This window comes from Gopherus flavomarginatus, chromosome 9 (genome assembly GCF_025201925.1).
Source record: "Gopherus flavomarginatus isolate rGopFla2 chromosome 9, rGopFla2.mat.asm, whole genome shotgun sequence".
NCBI classification, from domain to species: domain Eukaryota; kingdom Metazoa; phylum Chordata; order Testudines; family Testudinidae; genus Gopherus; species Gopherus flavomarginatus.
In genome coordinates this window covers 88,345,414-88,365,047 of record NC_066625.1, presented here as the reverse complement: position 1 = coordinate 88,365,047, position 19,634 = coordinate 88,345,414, and the positions used below count along the sequence as shown (strand labels likewise).

The window sequence follows — 19,634 nt, the reverse complement described above, 5'->3', positions numbered from 1 at the left end:
CACTTCTCCCTGAACAGTGTAACATGATGTTTGGATGGTTGGGCAGGAGTAACAAAGAAAAAAAAACTGCAGATGCTATATAGAGCAGTGCCAGTAATATTTTTACTTAAACTGTATATAAGTGCAAGGGTTTGGTGCCCAGTCTTCTTCCCAGTGGACAAGTGTCCACATCAGAAAAGGTGCCATTGCAACTGGCCTCAACAGGTAATACTTGGCAGTCTCAGCAGACTATTCTCTCAACAATAGAGATGATCATGCCAAGTCAGGGATTAGTCACATTGGTAGGAGACAGTATGTGTAAGACTACACAGTTGCTACCCTAATGCACCTCTTTTATGGATACCTACTAAGAATTTCTACCAAGTATATCACTGGGATATCTGTGTCCCTTACAAGAAAATAAGATCCTATCCCTTCCCTTCTTACTCTGGCTGTGGATAGCAGCTTTGACCGTTGGACCACAGGTGTCATGGAAGGTCCTGGTTGCCAAGGGAGAATCCCACAAGTAGCTCAGTAGATTAAGACATGCACTTGAATGTGATCCACTGTTCAATGGAGCGAGCAGAGCACGGGGTAACATATTCTTTTCTAATGGTGTTGCTTGGCAGACAGGCTATCACAGGGCTCGGCAACCTATGGCACACAAGCCAATTTTTAATGGCACGCAGCTGCCTGCTGAGACTCCGCGTGCCATTAAAAATCCTGCCGACGCTGCAAGCTGCGGGGTTCGCGGTCCCAGGTTGGAGTGCCGGCCCGAGCGCAGCAAGCCTCCGCTGCCCCTTCCCCCGCCTTCCCCTAGAGCCCTGCCACCGCGCGCACAATGCTCTGGGGGCTGGGGTAGGTGCTCCCGAGGGGCAGCGTTTGGCTCCATGGGGAGGGAAAGACGCTCCCCGCTCATCCGGAGCCCTGCTGCTGCGTGCACAGCGCTCTGAGGGGCAGGGCAGGGCTACGTGCATGGGGGCGGCGGCGGCAGGGCTCCGCAGGAGCGGGGAGCCTCATGGTAAGGGGGCCAGGTCCGGGGCCGGTGGGGAGGGGGCGTTGGGTAAGGGGTGGGGGCAATCAAGGGACAGGGAGCAGGGTGGGTGGGATCCCGGGGGGTGGTTGGGGTGGGGATCTCTGCAGCAGTCAGGAAGCAGGGGGGTTGGATGCGGCATGGGAGTCCTGGGGTCTGTTTGAGGGGTGGATAGGGGTCAGGGCAGTCAGGGGACAGGGAGCGAGGAGGGTCCTGGGGGAGCAGTTAGGGTGGGGGGGTCTCTGGAGGGGGTGGTCAGGAGACAAGGATCTGCGGGGGTTGGATGAGTCGGGAGTTCTGGGGAGTCCTGTCAGGAGGCAGGGGTGTGGAGAGGGGTTGGGGCAGGCAGGGAGCGGGGGGGAGGTTGTATGGGTCCAGAGTTCTGGGGGTCCTGTCAGGGGGTGGGGAGCGGTTAGATAGGCATAGGAGTCCAGGGGGTCTATCTGGGTGCGGGGGTGTAGATAAGGGTTGGGGCAGTCAGGGGACAGGTAGGGGGTAGGGTTCTAGGGGGGCAGTCAGGGGATAAGGGGCAGAGGTCCCAGGAGGGGGTAGTCGGGACAAGGAGTAAGGGGGTTGGGGGTTCTGGGGGGGGCAGTCACTCAGCTCTCTGCCCTGATCCCCACCCCCCCACACACCCAGCCCTCTGCCCTGAGCCCTGCAGCTCCACACACCCCCAGGCGCCTGCCCTGAGCCCTGTACCACCCAGACCTCTGTTGACTCTTTCATACACACCCCCATGACCCCAGCCCTGACTGGTACCCCCACACATACCCAGCCCCCCTACCCTGACACCTTCAGCCCCTCACATGTCCCCAGCCCTCTGCCCTGACTCTTGCACCCTCCACATCCCCAGCACCCCCACATCCCCATCCCCACCCTGAGCACCAAACGGGAGCCCCTGCACCACCACTCACATTCCCACCTGCACCCCTCACACCACATGGGAGCTGCCCAGGTGAGTCCCCCACACCCAAACCTCCTGCCCCAACCCTGAGCTCCCTCCTTCATTCTAGCTCCTGGTCAGACTCTTCACCCCCAGCCCTGTGCTCAGTCCACTCCCACTCTCAGCTCAGTGCAGAGAGAGGAAGAGAATGGGCCAGAACCAGGGAGAAGATAGGTACCCACTGTATGTGGGCAGGGCTGGGACCCCAGACCGGCACTGGGCTGAGCAGGTCCGGCAGCTGGGATCCCTGCTGGCAGGAGCCAGAGGATGGAACCCCTGAGCGGCAGTAGGCTGAGACGCTCAGCCCACTGCCAGTCTGGGATCCCGGCTGCTGGCCCGGCACAGCCTGCTGCCGGTCTGGGGTTCTGGCTGCCAGACCCTTCCCAGCTGGGGTCCTGGCCACAGGACTCACTCAGCCCACTGCCGGCCTAGGTGAACAGAACCCCAGACCAGCAGCGGGCTGAGCGGGCCAGTGGCGTAAGATCAACATTTTAATTTAATTTTAAATTAAGCTTCTTAAACATTTTGAAAACATTGTTTATTTTACAATACAACACTAGTTTAGTTATATAATATATAGACTTGTAGAGAGAGACCTTCTAAAAAACATTAAAATGTATGACCGGCACGCGAAACCTTAAATTAGAGTGAATAAATGAAGACTCGGCACACCACTTCTGAAAGGTTGCCGAACCCTGGGCTATCGTGTCCTAGACTAGTTGGAGTTATTTCCAGGTATATGGTGTATATAAGGCATTAGTTTCCAGGGCTGGCTGTCTGGCACCTTTCCTGGACACTAAATTCACTCAACATTTTTTTAAAAGAATAAATGCATGTCCCATCATGGCAGGAGTGGTACAGAAAAACCCAAGCCTTAGGGCTTGTCTATGCTTAAAATGCTACAGCGACACAGCCACGCCACTGCAGCTGTGCCACTGCAGTGCATCAGTGTAGACACGACCTATGCTGACGGGAGGGATTTTCCCATTGGCAGGGAGAATCCACCTCCCCAAGAGGCAGTAGCTACGTCAGTGGAAGAATTGTTCCATTGACCCAGCTCTGTCTACCCGGAGACCTAAGTCAGCTTAACTACACCATTCATGGGTGTGGATTTTTCATACTCCTGACTGATGTAGTTAAATTGTCCTAATTTTCTAGGCTAAACCAGGCCTTAGTCTTGATTGATGCAGTAAAGATCTACATACTATATTGGGTGCTCCTGGAAAGATTTTACTTAGGAGGAATCATTTACTAATTTTGAAAAAGCTTTTAATTAACTGAAGTGCACATCATGCACATTTTTTGCAGACTCTACAGCCTACTGAAGTTGTACAGCTCTCAGGACTATTAAGGATAAATGGCCCTGTGCATATGGAAGATGGAAAGAAGATGTATTGATTCAAAAACAGCTCATGCTTCTCTCAGTACAAGAGTCTTAGATTTTGTCTAAGTAAAATATATAATCTTGGGACATTCGTGTATTTTCCTGCCCCAATCTCTAGCCTTTGCTTTTCCATTTCCCTCTCATTACGTGGACAGGGATGTAAATACCAGGCTAGCAATCCCTGGGACCTTTGGCAAAAACAGTAAACTCTTTGGGGCAAGGATAGTGTGTCTGTGTGTGTGCACGTACACTTATTCCGTGACTGTACAATGAGGTCTTGACCCATGCCTAGGACTCCAGGTGCTACTGTAATTCAAATAATACACAACAAGCACCCAGGGCACTTGCAGGATACACTGCTGCTGCAGAGAAGTTACTCAGCATGCAAGGGCTTTTGTTTCTCTCTCTCTGACTGTTCTCAGGCAAGTGCAGAGAACTAGCAAGGGGGCAGAGATAGCGTTCAAACTCCATCCTCACTGCTGGATGTGCCTGTTGTGGCTTATGAGTGAGGAAATGTGATCAAGCTGCTTCTTTGAATCTGTCTGCTCATTTGTCCACTACCAGTCCATGCAGTGACCACAGTGCAGGCAGACATAGGATCAACACATGTCAGGTGTCAACCATCTGAGGTGAGTAGCAGGGAGTGTTTGTCAACAACAGATTTGGTAAGAGGTCAGGCTGAACAATGAGCAGATGTGAAGCTACTTAGACAAAATGTCATTGGAAAAGGATGTTCATTATTCTGGGCAGAGAACAGAGAGAAAGCAGAGCTGTGAATTACAATGAACAGAGACTAAATAGCTGCCTGTGTTGGATTAAAGGATTTAAATTATCAGCTTGATGTATAATGAATGTGAAAACCCAGCACTTAATTAAATGGCACATGATAGAATAACTTTGTTATGCTTTAAACTACTTAAGTTATCAAAGTATTTTATTAGATTTAGCAATTGTTTAGCAGTATCCCTCACCCCCATGATGTTTGCTAAGATGTTGTTCAATTAGCCTTGGTGCAGGCTTTGAAAGCAAATTATAGAATAGAAAAGTCACTCCATATTTTGCAAACACCATTACCAAAATCAAGGGAACAATGCACTTGTACTCTCTATCATGATGAAACCCACAGATGCTGCTGAGACACACTGATGTGCTAGAAGGGGCTCTCACCAAACTGAAGTGAGGTTGGGGCTTATATCCCTGCCTAGGACAGGGTTCAGTTCCCCACTCCCTTGGGATCAGTGCTAAATCACCCCTCCTGGAGATGACTTGTGTGAAGGATCACAGAAATGGGTTGGGAATACAACATGCCTCATAGGCATGTTTTGCTTGGACTTGCTTTTCCAGGAGAGCAACTTCAGTCTCCTACTTGTTGCTTTAGGAAATAGATCAACAGTGGGGGAAAAACTGTACTGTACAAGGGGTTAAACATACGATGCCGCTGCACCTTGAGAACAGGTGTACGCAGCAGAACATAGGAAGCCTTTGATTCCCATCAGGTTTAGTCACAGCTTCTTGGCCTGAGGAGTAGATCTAAATGATTCACCTGCCTTTGTGCATAGAGAGGACCAGAAGGGCTGAAACACAAGAGTCAGTCAGCAACAGTTCAGCAGAAGCACAAGAGCAGCCACCATAATATGTCACTATGGTCCCATTTTCACATGGTCTTATGGCTGCTTATCAAGGTCGTAATAGTGCACAGAAAGGATGGGAACTCTGACAATGGCCCAATGAGAGGACACCTGATACAATCATATCTAAGACTAGATACGTATATGACACAACCATCAAAGACAAAAATACTTACAGCTACTGCTATTCTTCCTAGTACATGCTCTGGAATTTTTCTATAAACATCCAAAGAACCGCCTGTAGGGACAGACAGATGAAGTGTGATTAGTTAATATAAAATCAAATACTACCCTAGATTTAAAGGTTTTCTAGCCCTTTGTTTATTAATAAAAATGCCATAAACAACATAACAGTAATAGTGTCAGAAGTAACCGACCTTAAACAACATTCATTCTCTGAACAACCATAGGAGACAGCGCTCTCAACATCTCTTTTCTTCCCACGTTTGCAAAGATATTACTAAAGTCTTTTAAGAATATATCCATATCGCAGGACAGAAAGCAAAAAACAGACTTTACTCTAGAGAACTGAACAAGGTTTGGCACACCTTAATTCACTTCTTAATAATATAAAGACTTCAGAAGAATTATAACAGATTACAAAGTCAAAATCATCACTAACACCTGGTCATAAAAAGCCACGTACAACTGATGCTATCAGCAACTATTGGTATGTAGCACAGTGGAACGTGTCCCTGAAATCAAACTTCCCCTGCAGATCAAACACGTAAGGATTGACTGCGTCTCAAAGTCATAACCCTGAACTAAGGGATGTCTGGAGAGGCAACAGAAAGAGCTTCTAGGCATACAGAGAAAGCTTCTGCTAGTATATTCCTTTATTTTCTACCTGCCCACAACTCAGTATGGCCAGCCATTGTATGCGGAGAAGATGGGGAACCCTGGTTCCTAATGGGATGCCAGGCATCCCCAGAAGACTGGGAATCACAGTTTCTACTGGCCTACCTTTTATTAGATTATGTAATCTGGAAATTCATGCCTAATTGATGAAAAAACCCATTTTAAAATGTTAAAGTTCGTTCAGAAAAACAAATTTAAAATTGAGGATGTAAAATAGATGAACAACATATAGGGTGAGCCAGCTCTGATTTCCTGGCTTGTGAGGGTGTAAATTAAAGCATAAAACAGATGCAAAGAGGGATTTTCAGATTTGCTGGGTGCTGCTCACATCCAAGTCAATGTGGTTTTACCAAAGAATCCAGCTTGAACAGAGCTAGGCCAACACTGCAAAACTTTGAAAATTCCACCCTTTAAAGTCATAGACTTTAAGGTCAGAAGGGACCATTATGATCATCTAGTCTAACCTCCTAAACCTTGTTTATGGTTCAATTAAAAATCATAAAAGACATTCTGTAATGCAAGAGTCCAGAGAAAAATCACAAGATTCTTAATCCATTCTGGACTCCTGTTCCATTCTGCAACTGTTAGTCATGTGAGTAATAGTTACTCTAAAGAGCTGCTCCGTTTTCTTCACGTTCTTCATCTTTGGAAATACAGCATTCGTGCCGGTCTCCACTAACACTGTTCTATCTCATTTCCTTAAGGAGATAAGGTGGGTGAGGTAATATCTTGAATTCTAGAGAGTGTACAAGCTCAAAAGCTTGTCTCTCTCACCAGCAGAGATTGGTCTAACAGAAAATATTACCTCACCCACCTTGTCTCTCTAATATTCTGGGACCGACATAGCCATAACATTGTTTTCTTAAAAGCATTTTTATTTGTGTTTTAGCTCACGAAAGCTTATGCTCAAATAAATTTGTTAATCTCTGGTGCCACAAGTACTCCTGTTCTTTTTGTGGATACAGACTAACACGGCTACCACTCTTAAATCTTTTATTTGTGTGTTAAGTTTTGTTTTTAAATGTAGAGTGCCTATGTTCAAGGCATTAGACTGGACTTAAATTTTTAAAGTGAAATTAGATGGGCTCTTGCACAATGTGATGAAAGGTAGCACAGCCTCACATGCCTATTCAACACCATAGAAGGTCAAGTGTCAGGACAGCCAGGTGAGCTGGAGCAGGGGAAGGAGCAGTCTGTCAGAACTACCAGGTAGCAGGGAGCATACCCAACAGGGTGTCAACATTGAGTAAACTGGAGTGGCTGCTTTCATTAGGAACCTGTATGCCTGCCTTGGTCAGACCCTTGCTTGTGGATTGGCTGAGATCTCACAGGTAATTATCTGAAATGACACATCAGGCTCAGAGCACTCATCACATAAAGGGAAGGCTGCTCACAGGCTCAGGTCATTCTTGTTCATATTCATGAGTCTAGGGTGACCAGATGTCTCAATTTTATAGGGACAGTCCTGATATTTGGGGCTTTTTCTTATATAGACTCCTATTACCCCCCCCCACCCCAATTTTTCACACTTGTTATTTGGTCACACTTATGAGCAGTGTACATTTACTGCTGCAAAAAAACTGTCTATTCTCACACATCAGCAGCCAAGTCTTGTACTTAAAAAGTGAATAGTTTGACTATAGACAGTGCAGTGAAAGACATCAAAGAACACTGATCTTAGAATACCCAAACATTTTTGTTGAGCAAAACACAGTGGACAAAAATTGTGGTCAATGTTCAAAACTGGGAGCCTAAAGTTAGGCTTCTAAATCCACATGTAGGCATCTAAACAAACATGGCCTGATCTTTAAAGGTGCTGAGGACTTGCATCCTCCATCAACTTCAGTGGAATTTGTGGGTACTCTGCACTTCCAAAGAGAAGACAGAGATAATAAAAACCAATCCAAGAATGTATTTCACTATCTTTATTTAGTAAAATAGCATGTTTATTACAGATGTAAAAGTGAAAAGTCTCATTTTATGTTCCCACTGATCTTGAAGATCAATTGGAAGGTGCCAGGATTAGCCAGGTCAAGCAGTTCAACCTCTGCACTTCAGTATTTGTAGACCTTGATTCATGTAGTTTTCTTTGCTTTCAAGTCCACCAGAGAACCAAGACTACTGAGCGAGTGTTTTTACTCTGCATCCCCTTAACACATAAGTATCCCCAAACATACAGATGCCAAGTGTTGAGGTAACCTTAGAGCTCCATCTGTGATTAGCTATTCCACAAAGGAAGTACTTATTCACACACCTATCTGTGGAATTTACTGCCATAGGACACTTTTGAGACACAGTTCAATGGGATTTTTTAAAGAGGAGACTGGATACACACACGTCTTTATAAACAACTTATAAACAACTTCCAAGACAGGAAGTCTGGTCAAAAATGGTCACTAGGAGTTAAAAAGTGTCATGCTTAAGGGCTATTCACTTGCAGAGTCTAGGAGGTAAACGTTTCCATCTTCACCTGCAGCCCTACACATCCATAAGCAAGTTTTGAACAAAAGCTTTGACAAGGTCCCATTATGTGAGTTTTGTTCTTCCTTTATGTTATTGTTTACAGCTCATTGCCAGAGGGAATGCATACTGCATTAGATGGACCAGAGTTCTTCTCCAATATGATTCCAAGTAACTTTTGCATGGTCAGTAAATACCAGTGTTGTGCAACATTATGAAAGATGCACATCTTAAAGGGTTAACTGTCCTTATACAAGAACTCAGAACAGCAAACATTTACAAATAGGTACTTCTGTCACTTTTTAATTGCATTTGAATTTGCCTGATCACTTACAGACCCTGATCGTCAGACTGTAAGAGTATGCACATTGTAGCATTTCCAAATATTTCCCTACTTGATACACCCACCATGTGACATGCAAATATAAATACCAATTTGTACACAAGTTTCCAGCAGCCTGGTCTCGACCTCTGAGTATGTTCATAAGAACTGAAATATTGAAAATCAAGCCCATTGGTCAATGTTTGTATAGTACAAGAACATCAATGAACATCACATCTGGGTTTTGCTGAATGAATATATATATATAAAACTTAGCATTTATAGATCAGAGCCACAATTCATCTATGTAAATGGGTTGCAATGAACTTCAGAACAGCAAAGGGAAGAGCAAAAAAGAATGATCATATCTAGACTGTAAAACAGATTATTGTAATGAGCAGAAATATATAAAAAACTTTATTTGTGATCCTCAATGGAAGAAAGAAAAGAAGGTAGCCAACAATGGTCATTGACACACATCTGTTTTATGTAAACTTATGAGAGAGCTATCTTTGCATGACTATTTATATTATAAATTACTTGTAAAACTTCTATGTCTTCATATCCGACTCAACTGCACCTTAGTAAGAAACCTAGCTATGCCACAAAATGCTGGCTCATGAGAAATTTGCAGCGCGTCATGGATTATTGCTTCAGCGACATAATGACAACATAAAACTAAGACTAGAATGTTGGAAAATGTTTGCGTTTTCATGCACCAGATACTGGAAGACTGCATCTGTCATGCAAGAGAGACTCTCAGACTTGATAGACAGAGGATAGCAATGATTATAAATTGCTTTAATAAAATTACTTTGCTTGTTGAAAGTGCCTTTTATCCAAGGATCTCAAAGCACAAAATTTCAGTGTAAAAGTGCTAATAAATCCCCAGAATGACAGTGGAACCAGATCACGGGTTAGGGAGTACGATAGGCCTGAAAGGGATTCATACCGGAAAAAATAAGGGTACACTCCGAAGGAAACTGAGTGTAGCAGAGCTAAACAGCTGTGTTGGAAAATAATTCGTTATCTTGCAATTAAGAACCAATTTTCACTGAAAACACACAGGACATTGGGTTAATAGATTTCTTTAAAAGAAAATCTGTTTTGGCTATTGAAACATTAAAAGAAAAGAACAGCTGTTTTGTCAGTGAAGACAGATTGCATGGAAGAATCAAATATCAAAACACAGATTAAACTAGCATTTATTTCTGTTCTATTTAAATTTTCAATAAAAGTAAATGAAATTACATTCAGAAAAATATTGTGTATAATGAAATATTTAATGTAAAGTGGTAATTCTAACATCCTTTTAAAAATGATCATATTCTCCTATACATTGGAAGCATACATCTTTAAATGTTTTATCAATTACATTTTTTTTTTACAATTAACAGTACACAAAATACTCAACTCACCATCCATGAATTCTGTACACAGTGAAATTCTGTTTTCGACAAAAAAAGCGCCATAAAATCCTATGATATAAGATGAGTCACACTGTAAAAGGAAAAAAGAAGCCTATTAAAAAATCCTCTGCATAAAGACTACAGACCATCATAATTAGAAGTAAGTGTTATAAAAAGAATACCTTATAAAGGATTTCTAATTCCGACATTATCTGCTTTTGGAGTTCCAGTGTAATATCTAAAGGTATGAGCTAAAAATATAAACATTAGAAACATTATCTGTTCCGAAATAAAATACAAGTAAATTATATAGAATTAAAATCAACTGCATATATTGATAGCCTGTATGTGAAAGAGAATGTGGGAGCCAGAAATGGCAGAGAAAGGAAACTGGAGGCCAAAGGACAGAATTAATTACTTTTAAAAGTTAGTCACAGGTTAAACTGACTAAGTTTGGCCACACACGTTCCCTAAGGATTAGGAAGAATACTTTACCCTAACAGTATTAGGCAGCACCGCCTAATACAGTGGTTCTCAAACTTTTGTACTGGTGACTCCTTTCACACAGCAAGACTCTGAGTGTGACCCCCACCTTATAAAAAATGGAGTTTTTAATTTATATTAAACACTATTATAAATGCTGGAGGCGAAGCAGGGTTTGGGGAGGAGGATGACAGCTGGTGACCCCCATGTAACAACCTCCTGACCCCCAAGAGGTCATGACCCCTAATTTGAAACCCCCTGGCTTAACACTTTGCACTTATAAAGACATCTTTAACTCAAGGATACTACGGCACTTTTATATATATTCAACCACACCTAAAAGATACCTCATTTTACAGACAGGGAAGCTTGAGCACAGAAAGATCACGTCAATCAAGTCTGTGGTAGGCGCATAGACAGAGTTCAGATCAACTGATTTCCAGCCCTGGCGTGAACATTTTTCAGCTGCAGCTGGCCATAAAACACCTAACACTCTGGGACCCTGATAAACTTTGCAGAACGTAGCCAAGACACTTTACATATTCTAAGTAAGTGCTGTAGCATTTGAACGAATTCTCAGTGTGGATACCACTGTAGGAGCACATGCGCCCCATGCACCAGAGGCCCAAGTATTTTGAATTGTGGCGTATGTCATGGACCGTGTATGTGTCCTGTGCTGCCTTATGCTCCAGCACAAAGGATAAGAGGCAATGACTCTCCCTCAAGTCCCTCACAATCTGAAGACCATGCTGCTGAGGACTACAAAAAGCAGGGATGGAGGACAGGTCATGGGATCTGCACTGACTACAACATCTCAAAGAACCACACTTACCATTGTCTCTAAGTATGTGTTAGTATGGATCCCACTGTGCAGGACTGGCAAACTGTACTCCTTCTGGACAGTGAGAATGAGGCACACCAGCTGCATTAGTCAGCTAGCAATTGAAGTACAGTTCTCTTGAATCTGGCATGGGTACTAACCACCACGACAAGGGTGTAAAGTTTGACCAATATCAATGGCTTGCTCCATATTGCTGCTTTGCAAATCTCAGATACTTGTACATTTCTGAAGCAGGCCAAAGACACTGCATATGCCCTGGTGGAGCACGCCCTGATGTCTGGAGGGAGAGGCTCGCCACCTAACTGATAACAGGAGATGCACTAAGTGATCCACATAAAGATTTTCGCTGATGAGATGCAAAAAGAACAAGGAGTACTTGTGGCACCGTAGAGACTAACAAATTTATTTGGGCATAAGTTTTCGTGGGAAAAAACCCACTTCATTGGATGCATGCAGTGGAAAAAACAGTGGGAAGATATATATACACAGGGAACATGAAAAAATAGTGTTGCCATACCAGCTACAATGAGACTCATCAATTAAGGTGGGCTATTATCAGTAGGAGGAAAAAAAACTTTTGTAGTGATAATCAGGATGGCTCATTTCCAACAGTTGACAAAAAGGTGTGAGTAACAGTAGGGGGAAAATAGCAAGGGGATACAGCCAAAAACATATGAAGAGAAAGATTAAACATTTTGGTCCTGTGATAATAGAGCAAAGTTCTGGAAATGTCCAAGGTAGCTTCTTCTTTTCTGGCATTGAATGTGGCTTCAGGGAGAAAATGAGTAAGTTAATTGACTACTTCAGGTGAAACTCCAAGACAACCTTAGGGATGAATTTAGTGTGTGGTCTCAGAACCATCTTGTCCCTGTGAAAGATGCATAGGGAAGTCTGGCCATAATGGCCTGGAGCTTGCAGACCCTCCACACTGAGGTGATGACAACCAGAAAGACTGTCATAAGGGTAAAGTGATTAATCAAACAATCCAATAATGGCTCAAACAGAGACTCCATAAACGTCAGGACAGGGGTGGCTAACCTGCGGCTCTGGAGCCACATGTGGCTCTTCAGAAGTTAATATGCGGCTCCTTGTATAGGCACCAATTCCAGGGCTGGAGCTACAGGTGTCAACTTTCCAATGTGCTCGGGGGGTGCTCACTACTCAATCTCTGGCTCTGCCACAGGCCCTGCCCCCACTCCACCCTTCCTGCCCCCTCCCCTGAGCCTACTATGCCCTCACTCCTCCCTCTTCCCCCAAGAGCCTCCTGCATGCCACAAAACAGCTGATCGGGAGGTGCAGGGAGCAGGGTGGGGGAGCTGCTGACATATTACTGTGGCTCTTTGGCAGTGTACATTGGTAAATTCTGGCTCCTTCTCAGGCTCAGATTGGCCACCCTGTGTTAGGAGGACAATGTTGAGATTCTATGTAGGAGGCAGGTCTCTAACAGGTGGGTAAGTAAGCAAGAAGTCCTTGAGGAATCTCAGTACTGTTGGATGTGAGAATACGAGTATGACTGTATTGGAGCTAGCATGGCGAAATAGCTGCAAGATGGAATTTGCAAGGACTATGTGTAAATGCAGCTTGTAGTTGAGTATCCTGAGTTTCAGAGCCTCTGCTGGGCTCCAGATTATGTTGGAGTGCTCATATGGAGATTCATTTCCATTCGGAGGCGTGGATCTTCAATAGATGGTTTCTTGCTCTGTATGAGGATTTCTTGAATTTGTTGAGAACAATCTGTCAGCAATGTTCAAATCAGCCAACATCCACACTCTCAGGTGCATGGTCTGAGTACAATATTTGGCAGTGGTTCTCAGACATTACATCTGGGCAGAATGGGAGATGGATGGGAGGCTGAATAAACATGGGCAAAAGATGAGAGCCAAAACTGCCTCAGCCAGAAAGGAGCTCTTAGGATCGACTGTCTGACTTTTGATATCACCCTGGAGAACAGGGGAGTCAAAGGAGAGATGCCTGGTGATCACCATCGCAAGAAGATGTCTGGCAAAAAACACAGGCCTATGCCTCCTCTGGAGCAGAAGTATGGGTACTTGCAAATGCCTTCTGAAGCAAACAATTCTATCATGGGAATATCCCACTGGCAAAATATGAGTGCTGTGATGGACATCTGCCGTCACCACCTGTGGTTGGTTACCATATGCTGACTTGAAAAGTTTGTCAGGTTGTTGCTGATTCCTGGAAGAAGTAGAGCCAATAGGGTTTGCCCCTGGTGAGGACATCAAGTGCACAGTCTGATGGCTTCCCGGCATGAAGGGGAAAAGCGAGTGCCTCCTTGCTTGTATATGCAGTACATTAATGACGTGTTGTCTGTCCAGTTCTACGACAATGCAGGCCACTGGATGACCCTCAGCTCCAGGACGTTCAGATGCAGCTTCAAATTATCCTGAGATCAGGTCCCCTGAATCTGCAGATGATCCAGATGGGCACCCTAACCTGCCTCTGAAGTGTCTGTGATGAATGTCATCATCAGGGAGTGGGGTCAAGAAGGGAAGTCCCTTCCGGACAAACTCTGGGTCCATCCTCCAGGTGTGGTCCTGCAGGACTTGAAGCAACATCCCAGACAAAAACATTTCCATCTTCGATTCACTGAAAATGCTGAAAAAAAACTGGTTTCAGTTTGACATAAATTAATTTTTTTTTTATAAATTTTCAGAACTGCCAACAAACCGAAAAAAACAGTTATTCTCTCAACTCTAGCTGGTGCTGCTTCTCTACCCTTGTTTCCGTGAGTGTTATTATGGCTGGCATCTGCCACATGGCTCAGATCCAACAGTTCTCCATTTATGAGGAGGACTATTCTGGCTGCCTCAAGAGCTGTCAAAATATCGAAAGGCTTATAAGCTTTCTCTAATATGCAATAGGAAGTCTCTATTGCCTGAATCTTAGCAATTCTCATAAGAAGTTCTTAGGATGACAGGAAGTCACCTGGCACTAGATATAGTGCCAAAGACATGCCTCATTGGGCAATGAGGATGACTGGCCCTTTGGTGGCAAAACAGGATGCTGTTGTGGTTCTTCTGCCCCCATGTGTTTTTCTCCTGGAAGTCTGGCATAGGTGGTCTGTCCAGAGAAGTTGATGGACAAAACGATCTCTTCCTCTTCCTTGAATGTTGTGCAGCACTGGTGGAGTCAGCTTTGGTGCCAGAGGCATCGGTGCCATTGCCAGGTCTTGTCTCGATGCTGATTTTTGGCGTTGCTTGATAAAACTGGCTTGTTCACGATCAGCATTCTGGAGCTAGTCTCCTCAGGACCTGAAGAAACCTTTGAATATTGCTCCAGGAGATGAAGTTTCAGCCACAGGCTCACAACTGACGCATTCTTGGGGAGAATGAAAGGCATTGTATATGCTCAGTGCATTGGACACTCCTAAGCAGAAGAGGCACTGCTATTCCCATCTTTCAGTGAAATTAGTCCATTGCAAAAGGGGCAGGACTTGAAACCCACGGGTTTCAAATCTGTCACATTGAGTGGGACTGTACAGGGAGTCTGACCTGTGAACATTCAGTCAGATGGGTTGATTTAATTCACAGAAGTCATATGTTAATGGATCAGAAGAGTCTTGGGGCTTTTATTGAAGAGAGTTTGAGAAATTTAGCCAAATCTAGGAACTAGTGGGTCAGACCCTCACCAGCTTCCTTCTTACAACCATAGAGGTTAAGAGGGAACCAAAGGAGGTCCATGGCAGACCCACCCTTTACATCTTTGCATAGGAGCATAAGGAGGCACAGGGCACATGCACAGCCCCAAATGACAAGGGTATTCAAAAGACTCTTTAACTTGTGCATGTATGCACCTTCAGTGGAATCCAGAATGACACATACCCCAAGAACAATAAGAATTTACACTGGATGCCAAGCTCGTGTCTGGAGTAACCGCCTAACAGGTGTAAAATTTAAGCTTCCCTGGCTCTTGCAAGTTCACTGAGAACTTCATTCTTGGGTGGTTTTGGTACTAGGTTTGATCAGGAATTTAAGTAAAATCGTGAACATCTGAATTAAGCTTAGAGCTGAAGATATTTGAGAATGACTGAATATGGCTGATGTTAACACAACCAATATGTCTCCTCGACTCCCTCATTTAAAGACCATCTATAAATTCGAGTAATACCCTGGAAATTCTGAATAGAAGCTAAGGAGTGCTTTTATGGCTCATCATTTTCAAACAATACAGTCAGTGTCTATGAAAGGGAGGCACTGAAAGGCAGAACTATTTATGACCCATGTGGGTCTAGCCAGGTTGAAGATTTGCCACACTCATTATTTTGTAACTTTTATTGTCTTTGGAGAAATAAATAGCTATCTTCAATCTTGGCCTTTTGCACCATTGGTTCAAAAATTAGAATACTTGTTATGTAACATGAATAGGTCAGCTATATAGACAGTTGCTCTATTTGCCTTAGTGGTGGCAAAAACAAGGAAAGAAGTGTGTGAAGTTAATTTTCTTTGTGGCCTTAACAGGTCAACTTAGTCTCAGCTTTTGTAATTTCATTTTGTTTATTATTTTATGGGGTGTCTTAAACGTGTCATTTGAATTTAGGAGAAGAGTTGAACCTGTTATTTTATCTTTTGTATTGTGATGACTTAAATATTTGTGCTAATTTTGTTGAGTGTTATAGTTAATTACTAAGATGCTACACTAATACATTTGAAATGGATTGACACTAAAGGCATGTTATCCTTAGTCTCACTTTCCCTACCCATATGCTCTCTTATAGTTAGATAGAGCAAAAGCAGTACTTTTGCAGAATTCACAGTACACAAATTATGTGTTGCATATACTGCTGATGAAACAAAATAAAGAGAGAGACCATTTCCAAACATACATTTTAGAGTATTGATGTCTGTGTAAAAGAAAAAAGCATAGTTTCCATCAAGAGTTAGCTTCAGGGTTGTTTATAAAGGCTCTCACTAAACTAAATTGTAACTGTAATATAGGGCTGCCAAGAAACATTTAACACACTTCTCCAGATCAATAGTCATTTGCCAGCAATATTCACTTACATTTTTCAGTCTGAAAAACTTAAAATAATTTGCTGGAACACTGACGCAGTTTACCTATTAACATATTAATGTATTTAATCCCACTTCAAACATATAAAGATTAATTTTCTTTTATTACATACCACGGACAATAAAAAGTCTCCCTGTTCTCTGCACTGAAGCTTTCACGGACCTAAACACTGACTAGTCAGCATGGCTGGTTTCAAATACAGACACCAGTATCCACTCACCCAAAACCTGGCATTCTATTGTTCTGAATTGAACTATAATTACATACAGAGTCTGCATTATAATGTTAAAGATGACCTGCAAAGGGATAACCCTACAACTTCTGTATGTACTTCATCCCCATATACTCCAAACAAATAAATGAATGGGGAACCTAAAACAAAAAAGTTACAAAAGTCACATGCCAGCTCTGCTGTGACAGTCCAGAAGGCATCGCCAGGAAACACTAGATTAGATCAGGCAGCCAATACATAGGGGCCACAGTAAATGTTGCATTTTCCACATTATTAAAGAGGCCACTTTTAACTGTATTCAAACACATATAACTGGCTGTTTTGACCAGCACGGTTCCATTGTGTCTGAGCTGGAGCTGGTTGGCATGACTTTAGAAAACCTGAAGGGGAACATATGTTTAACCATAATTTATCATCTGAATAACACCATTTTATTTAGGGCTTTCAGCACTGTAATTAGGCCAAAAGTGGGGGGAAAAAGGCTGCATGTTCTCCCCTAAATCAGAACATAAAATCAGAATAATAGAAGATTAGGGTTGGAAGAGATCTCAGGAGGTCATCTAGTCCAACTCCCTGCTCAAAGCAGGACCAACCCCATCTAAATCACCCCAGCCAAGGCATTGTAAAGACTGACCTTAAAAACCTCTAAGGATGAAGATTCCACCACCTCCCTAGGTAACCCATTCCAGTGCTTCACCACCCTCTTAGCGAAATATTTTTTCCTAATATCCAACCTAGACCTGTCCCACTGCAACTTGAGACCGTTACTCGTTCTGTCATCTGGTACCACTGAGAACAGTTTAGATCCATCCTCTTTGGAACCCGCCCCCCATCTTCAGGTAGTTGAAGGCTGTTATCAAATCCCCCCTCACTTTTCTGCAGACTAAATAAGCCCAGTTCCCGCAGACTCTCCTCTTAAGTCATGTGACCCAGCCTCCTAATTGTTGCCCTCTGCTGGACTCTCCAATTTGTTCACATCCTTTCTGTAGTGGGGGGCCCAAAATGGACACAATATTCCAGATGTGGCCTCACCAGCATTGAGTAGAGGGGAATAATCACATCCCTCGAACTGCTGGCAATGCTCTTACTAATGCAGCCCAATATGCCACTAGCCTTCTTGGCAACAAGGGTACACTGTTGATTCATATCCAGCTTCTCATCCACTGTAATCCCCAGGTCCGTTTCTTAAGAACTGCGACTCAACCAGTCGGTTCACAGCCTGTAGCAGTGCATGGGATTCTTCCATCCTAAGTGCAGGACTCTGCACTTGTCCTTGTTGAATCTCATCAGATTTCTTTTGGCTCAATCCTCCAATTTGTCTAGGTCACTCTGGTCACTATCTCTACTCTCCAGCGTATCTACCTCTCCCCCAGCTTAGTGTCATCTGCAAACTTGCTCAGGGTGCAATCCATCCCATCATCCACACCATTAATGAAGATGTTGAACAAAACAAGACCCAGGACTGACCCCTAGGGCACGCCGCTTGATATCGGCTGCCAACTAGACATCAAGCCATTGATCACTACCTATTAAGCCCGACAATATAGGCAGCTTTCTATCCACTTTATAGTCCATTCATCCAATCCATACATTTTTAATTTGCTGGCAAGATTATTGTGGGAGACCATGTCAAAAGCTTTGCTAAAGTCAAGGTATATCACGTCCACCGCTTTCCTCATATCCACAGAGCCAGTTATCTCATCGTAGAAGGCAATCAGGTTGGTCAGGCATGACTTGCCCTTGGTGAATCCATGTTGACTGTTCCTGATCACCTTCCTCTCCTCCAAGTGCTTCAAAATGGATTCCTCAAGGACCTGCTCCATGATTTTTCCAGGGACTGAGGTGAGGTCTGTAGTTCCCTGGATTCTCCTCCTTCCCTTTTTAAAAGATTGGCACTATATTTGCCTTTTTCCAATTGTCCAAAACCTCCCCTGATCGCCACAAGTTTATAAAGATAATGGCCAAAGGCTCTCCAATCACGGCAGCCATCAGTTCCGTGAAGGAGTCAAAGTCTGCTTTTCTGAAGTCCAAGGTCCATATTCTGCTGCTCTCCTTTCTGCCTTTTGTCAGGATCCTCAACTCAACCACTTCATGCTTTCTCTTTGTCTGTGCTCATGCTTCTTTTGTGCATAGTTCCCTTGCAACAACAGGGTTTTGTTTGCAGCTAGCAAATTTGAAGGTGCCATCTATGTGGGATGGGACACTGCTTAATACACCAAGAGGTCATAATTTCCCATTCCCATTACTACTGACACACAAGCAAAATAAATAAGGATCTGGCAGCACTCTTCACAACTGCAATGCACCTAGCTTGAATGGGTTGAAAGAAAATGAAATTTAAACTCTACACGCAGCCAATAAACCCTGCAGCAGCTCTGAAAGGACTGGTGTGGCAAAGAAAGGAAAAATTGTGACCTGCTCCTCTGGGACATATTGAGAGGTTAAATTAATCAAGTATAAATTAACTCACTGTGAATTTACTCAGCACCATTCAGCACATATAGGAGCAGAATGGTTCAACTGATTTCAAGGAAACAGTTGTGGGTCAATCCTTAATATGTGGCAGGGCTGGCAATTTCCTGGGGAAAACCAGTTTAGGACAGGTCTCTGGTAATTACCAGCTCAAGCCTGGTTTAAACTGGGAAACTGGGGGAAACAATTGCATCAACATCTAGCAAGTTCATCAAGCACAGAAAGCATCTTTTCAACTTTTGGATACATCCATTCATACTTGAGGAATCGGCTCTATCTAGCCACTATATCAAGTTGGTCTTCTGCTGCAGAATGCTACATGGCCAAAAAGACTTGAACTGGTATCTGCAACTGCACGCCTCTGACTGCTTATTGCTTCACGCACACTACTCTCCATTACTGTCATTTTCATATAATCAAGTGTTTTCAACTTTTTCAATATATAATATCGAAAACTAAAATGAGTCATAACACGTATATCTTCTTGAGAAAATATCATACAAAAACATAAACATCACAATAGTCAGTATTATAATTACATATATTGGTATTATGCCCACTG

General features: G+C 43.5%; 1 protein-coding gene across 8 annotated transcripts in view; it reads right to left on the bottom strand.

Moving 5' to 3' along the window:
- The window catches only part of MAP2K5 (mitogen-activated protein kinase kinase 5), a 188,461-nt gene that overhangs the window by 105,158 nt on the left and 63,669 nt on the right, over window positions 1-19,634 (bottom strand). For 7 of the 8 annotated variants that reach the window (XR_007776286.1, XR_007776287.1, XM_050967577.1 and 4 more), the window contains 3 exons: window positions 10,199-10,267; window positions 10,026-10,107; window positions 5,144-5,205 (listed from right to left, as the gene is read on the bottom strand). The exons of the other annotated variant lie outside the window; for it this stretch is intronic. Coding sequence is in view for 5 of the 7 variants with exons in the window: in XM_050967577.1 (XP_050823534.1) it covers window positions 5,144-5,205; window positions 10,026-10,107; window positions 10,199-10,267 (213 nt within the window). In the remaining 2 variants the exon portion in view is untranslated. The remainder of the gene's footprint in view (window positions 1-5,143; window positions 5,206-10,025; window positions 10,108-10,198; window positions 10,268-19,634) is intronic. 8 annotated transcript variants of the gene reach the window in all.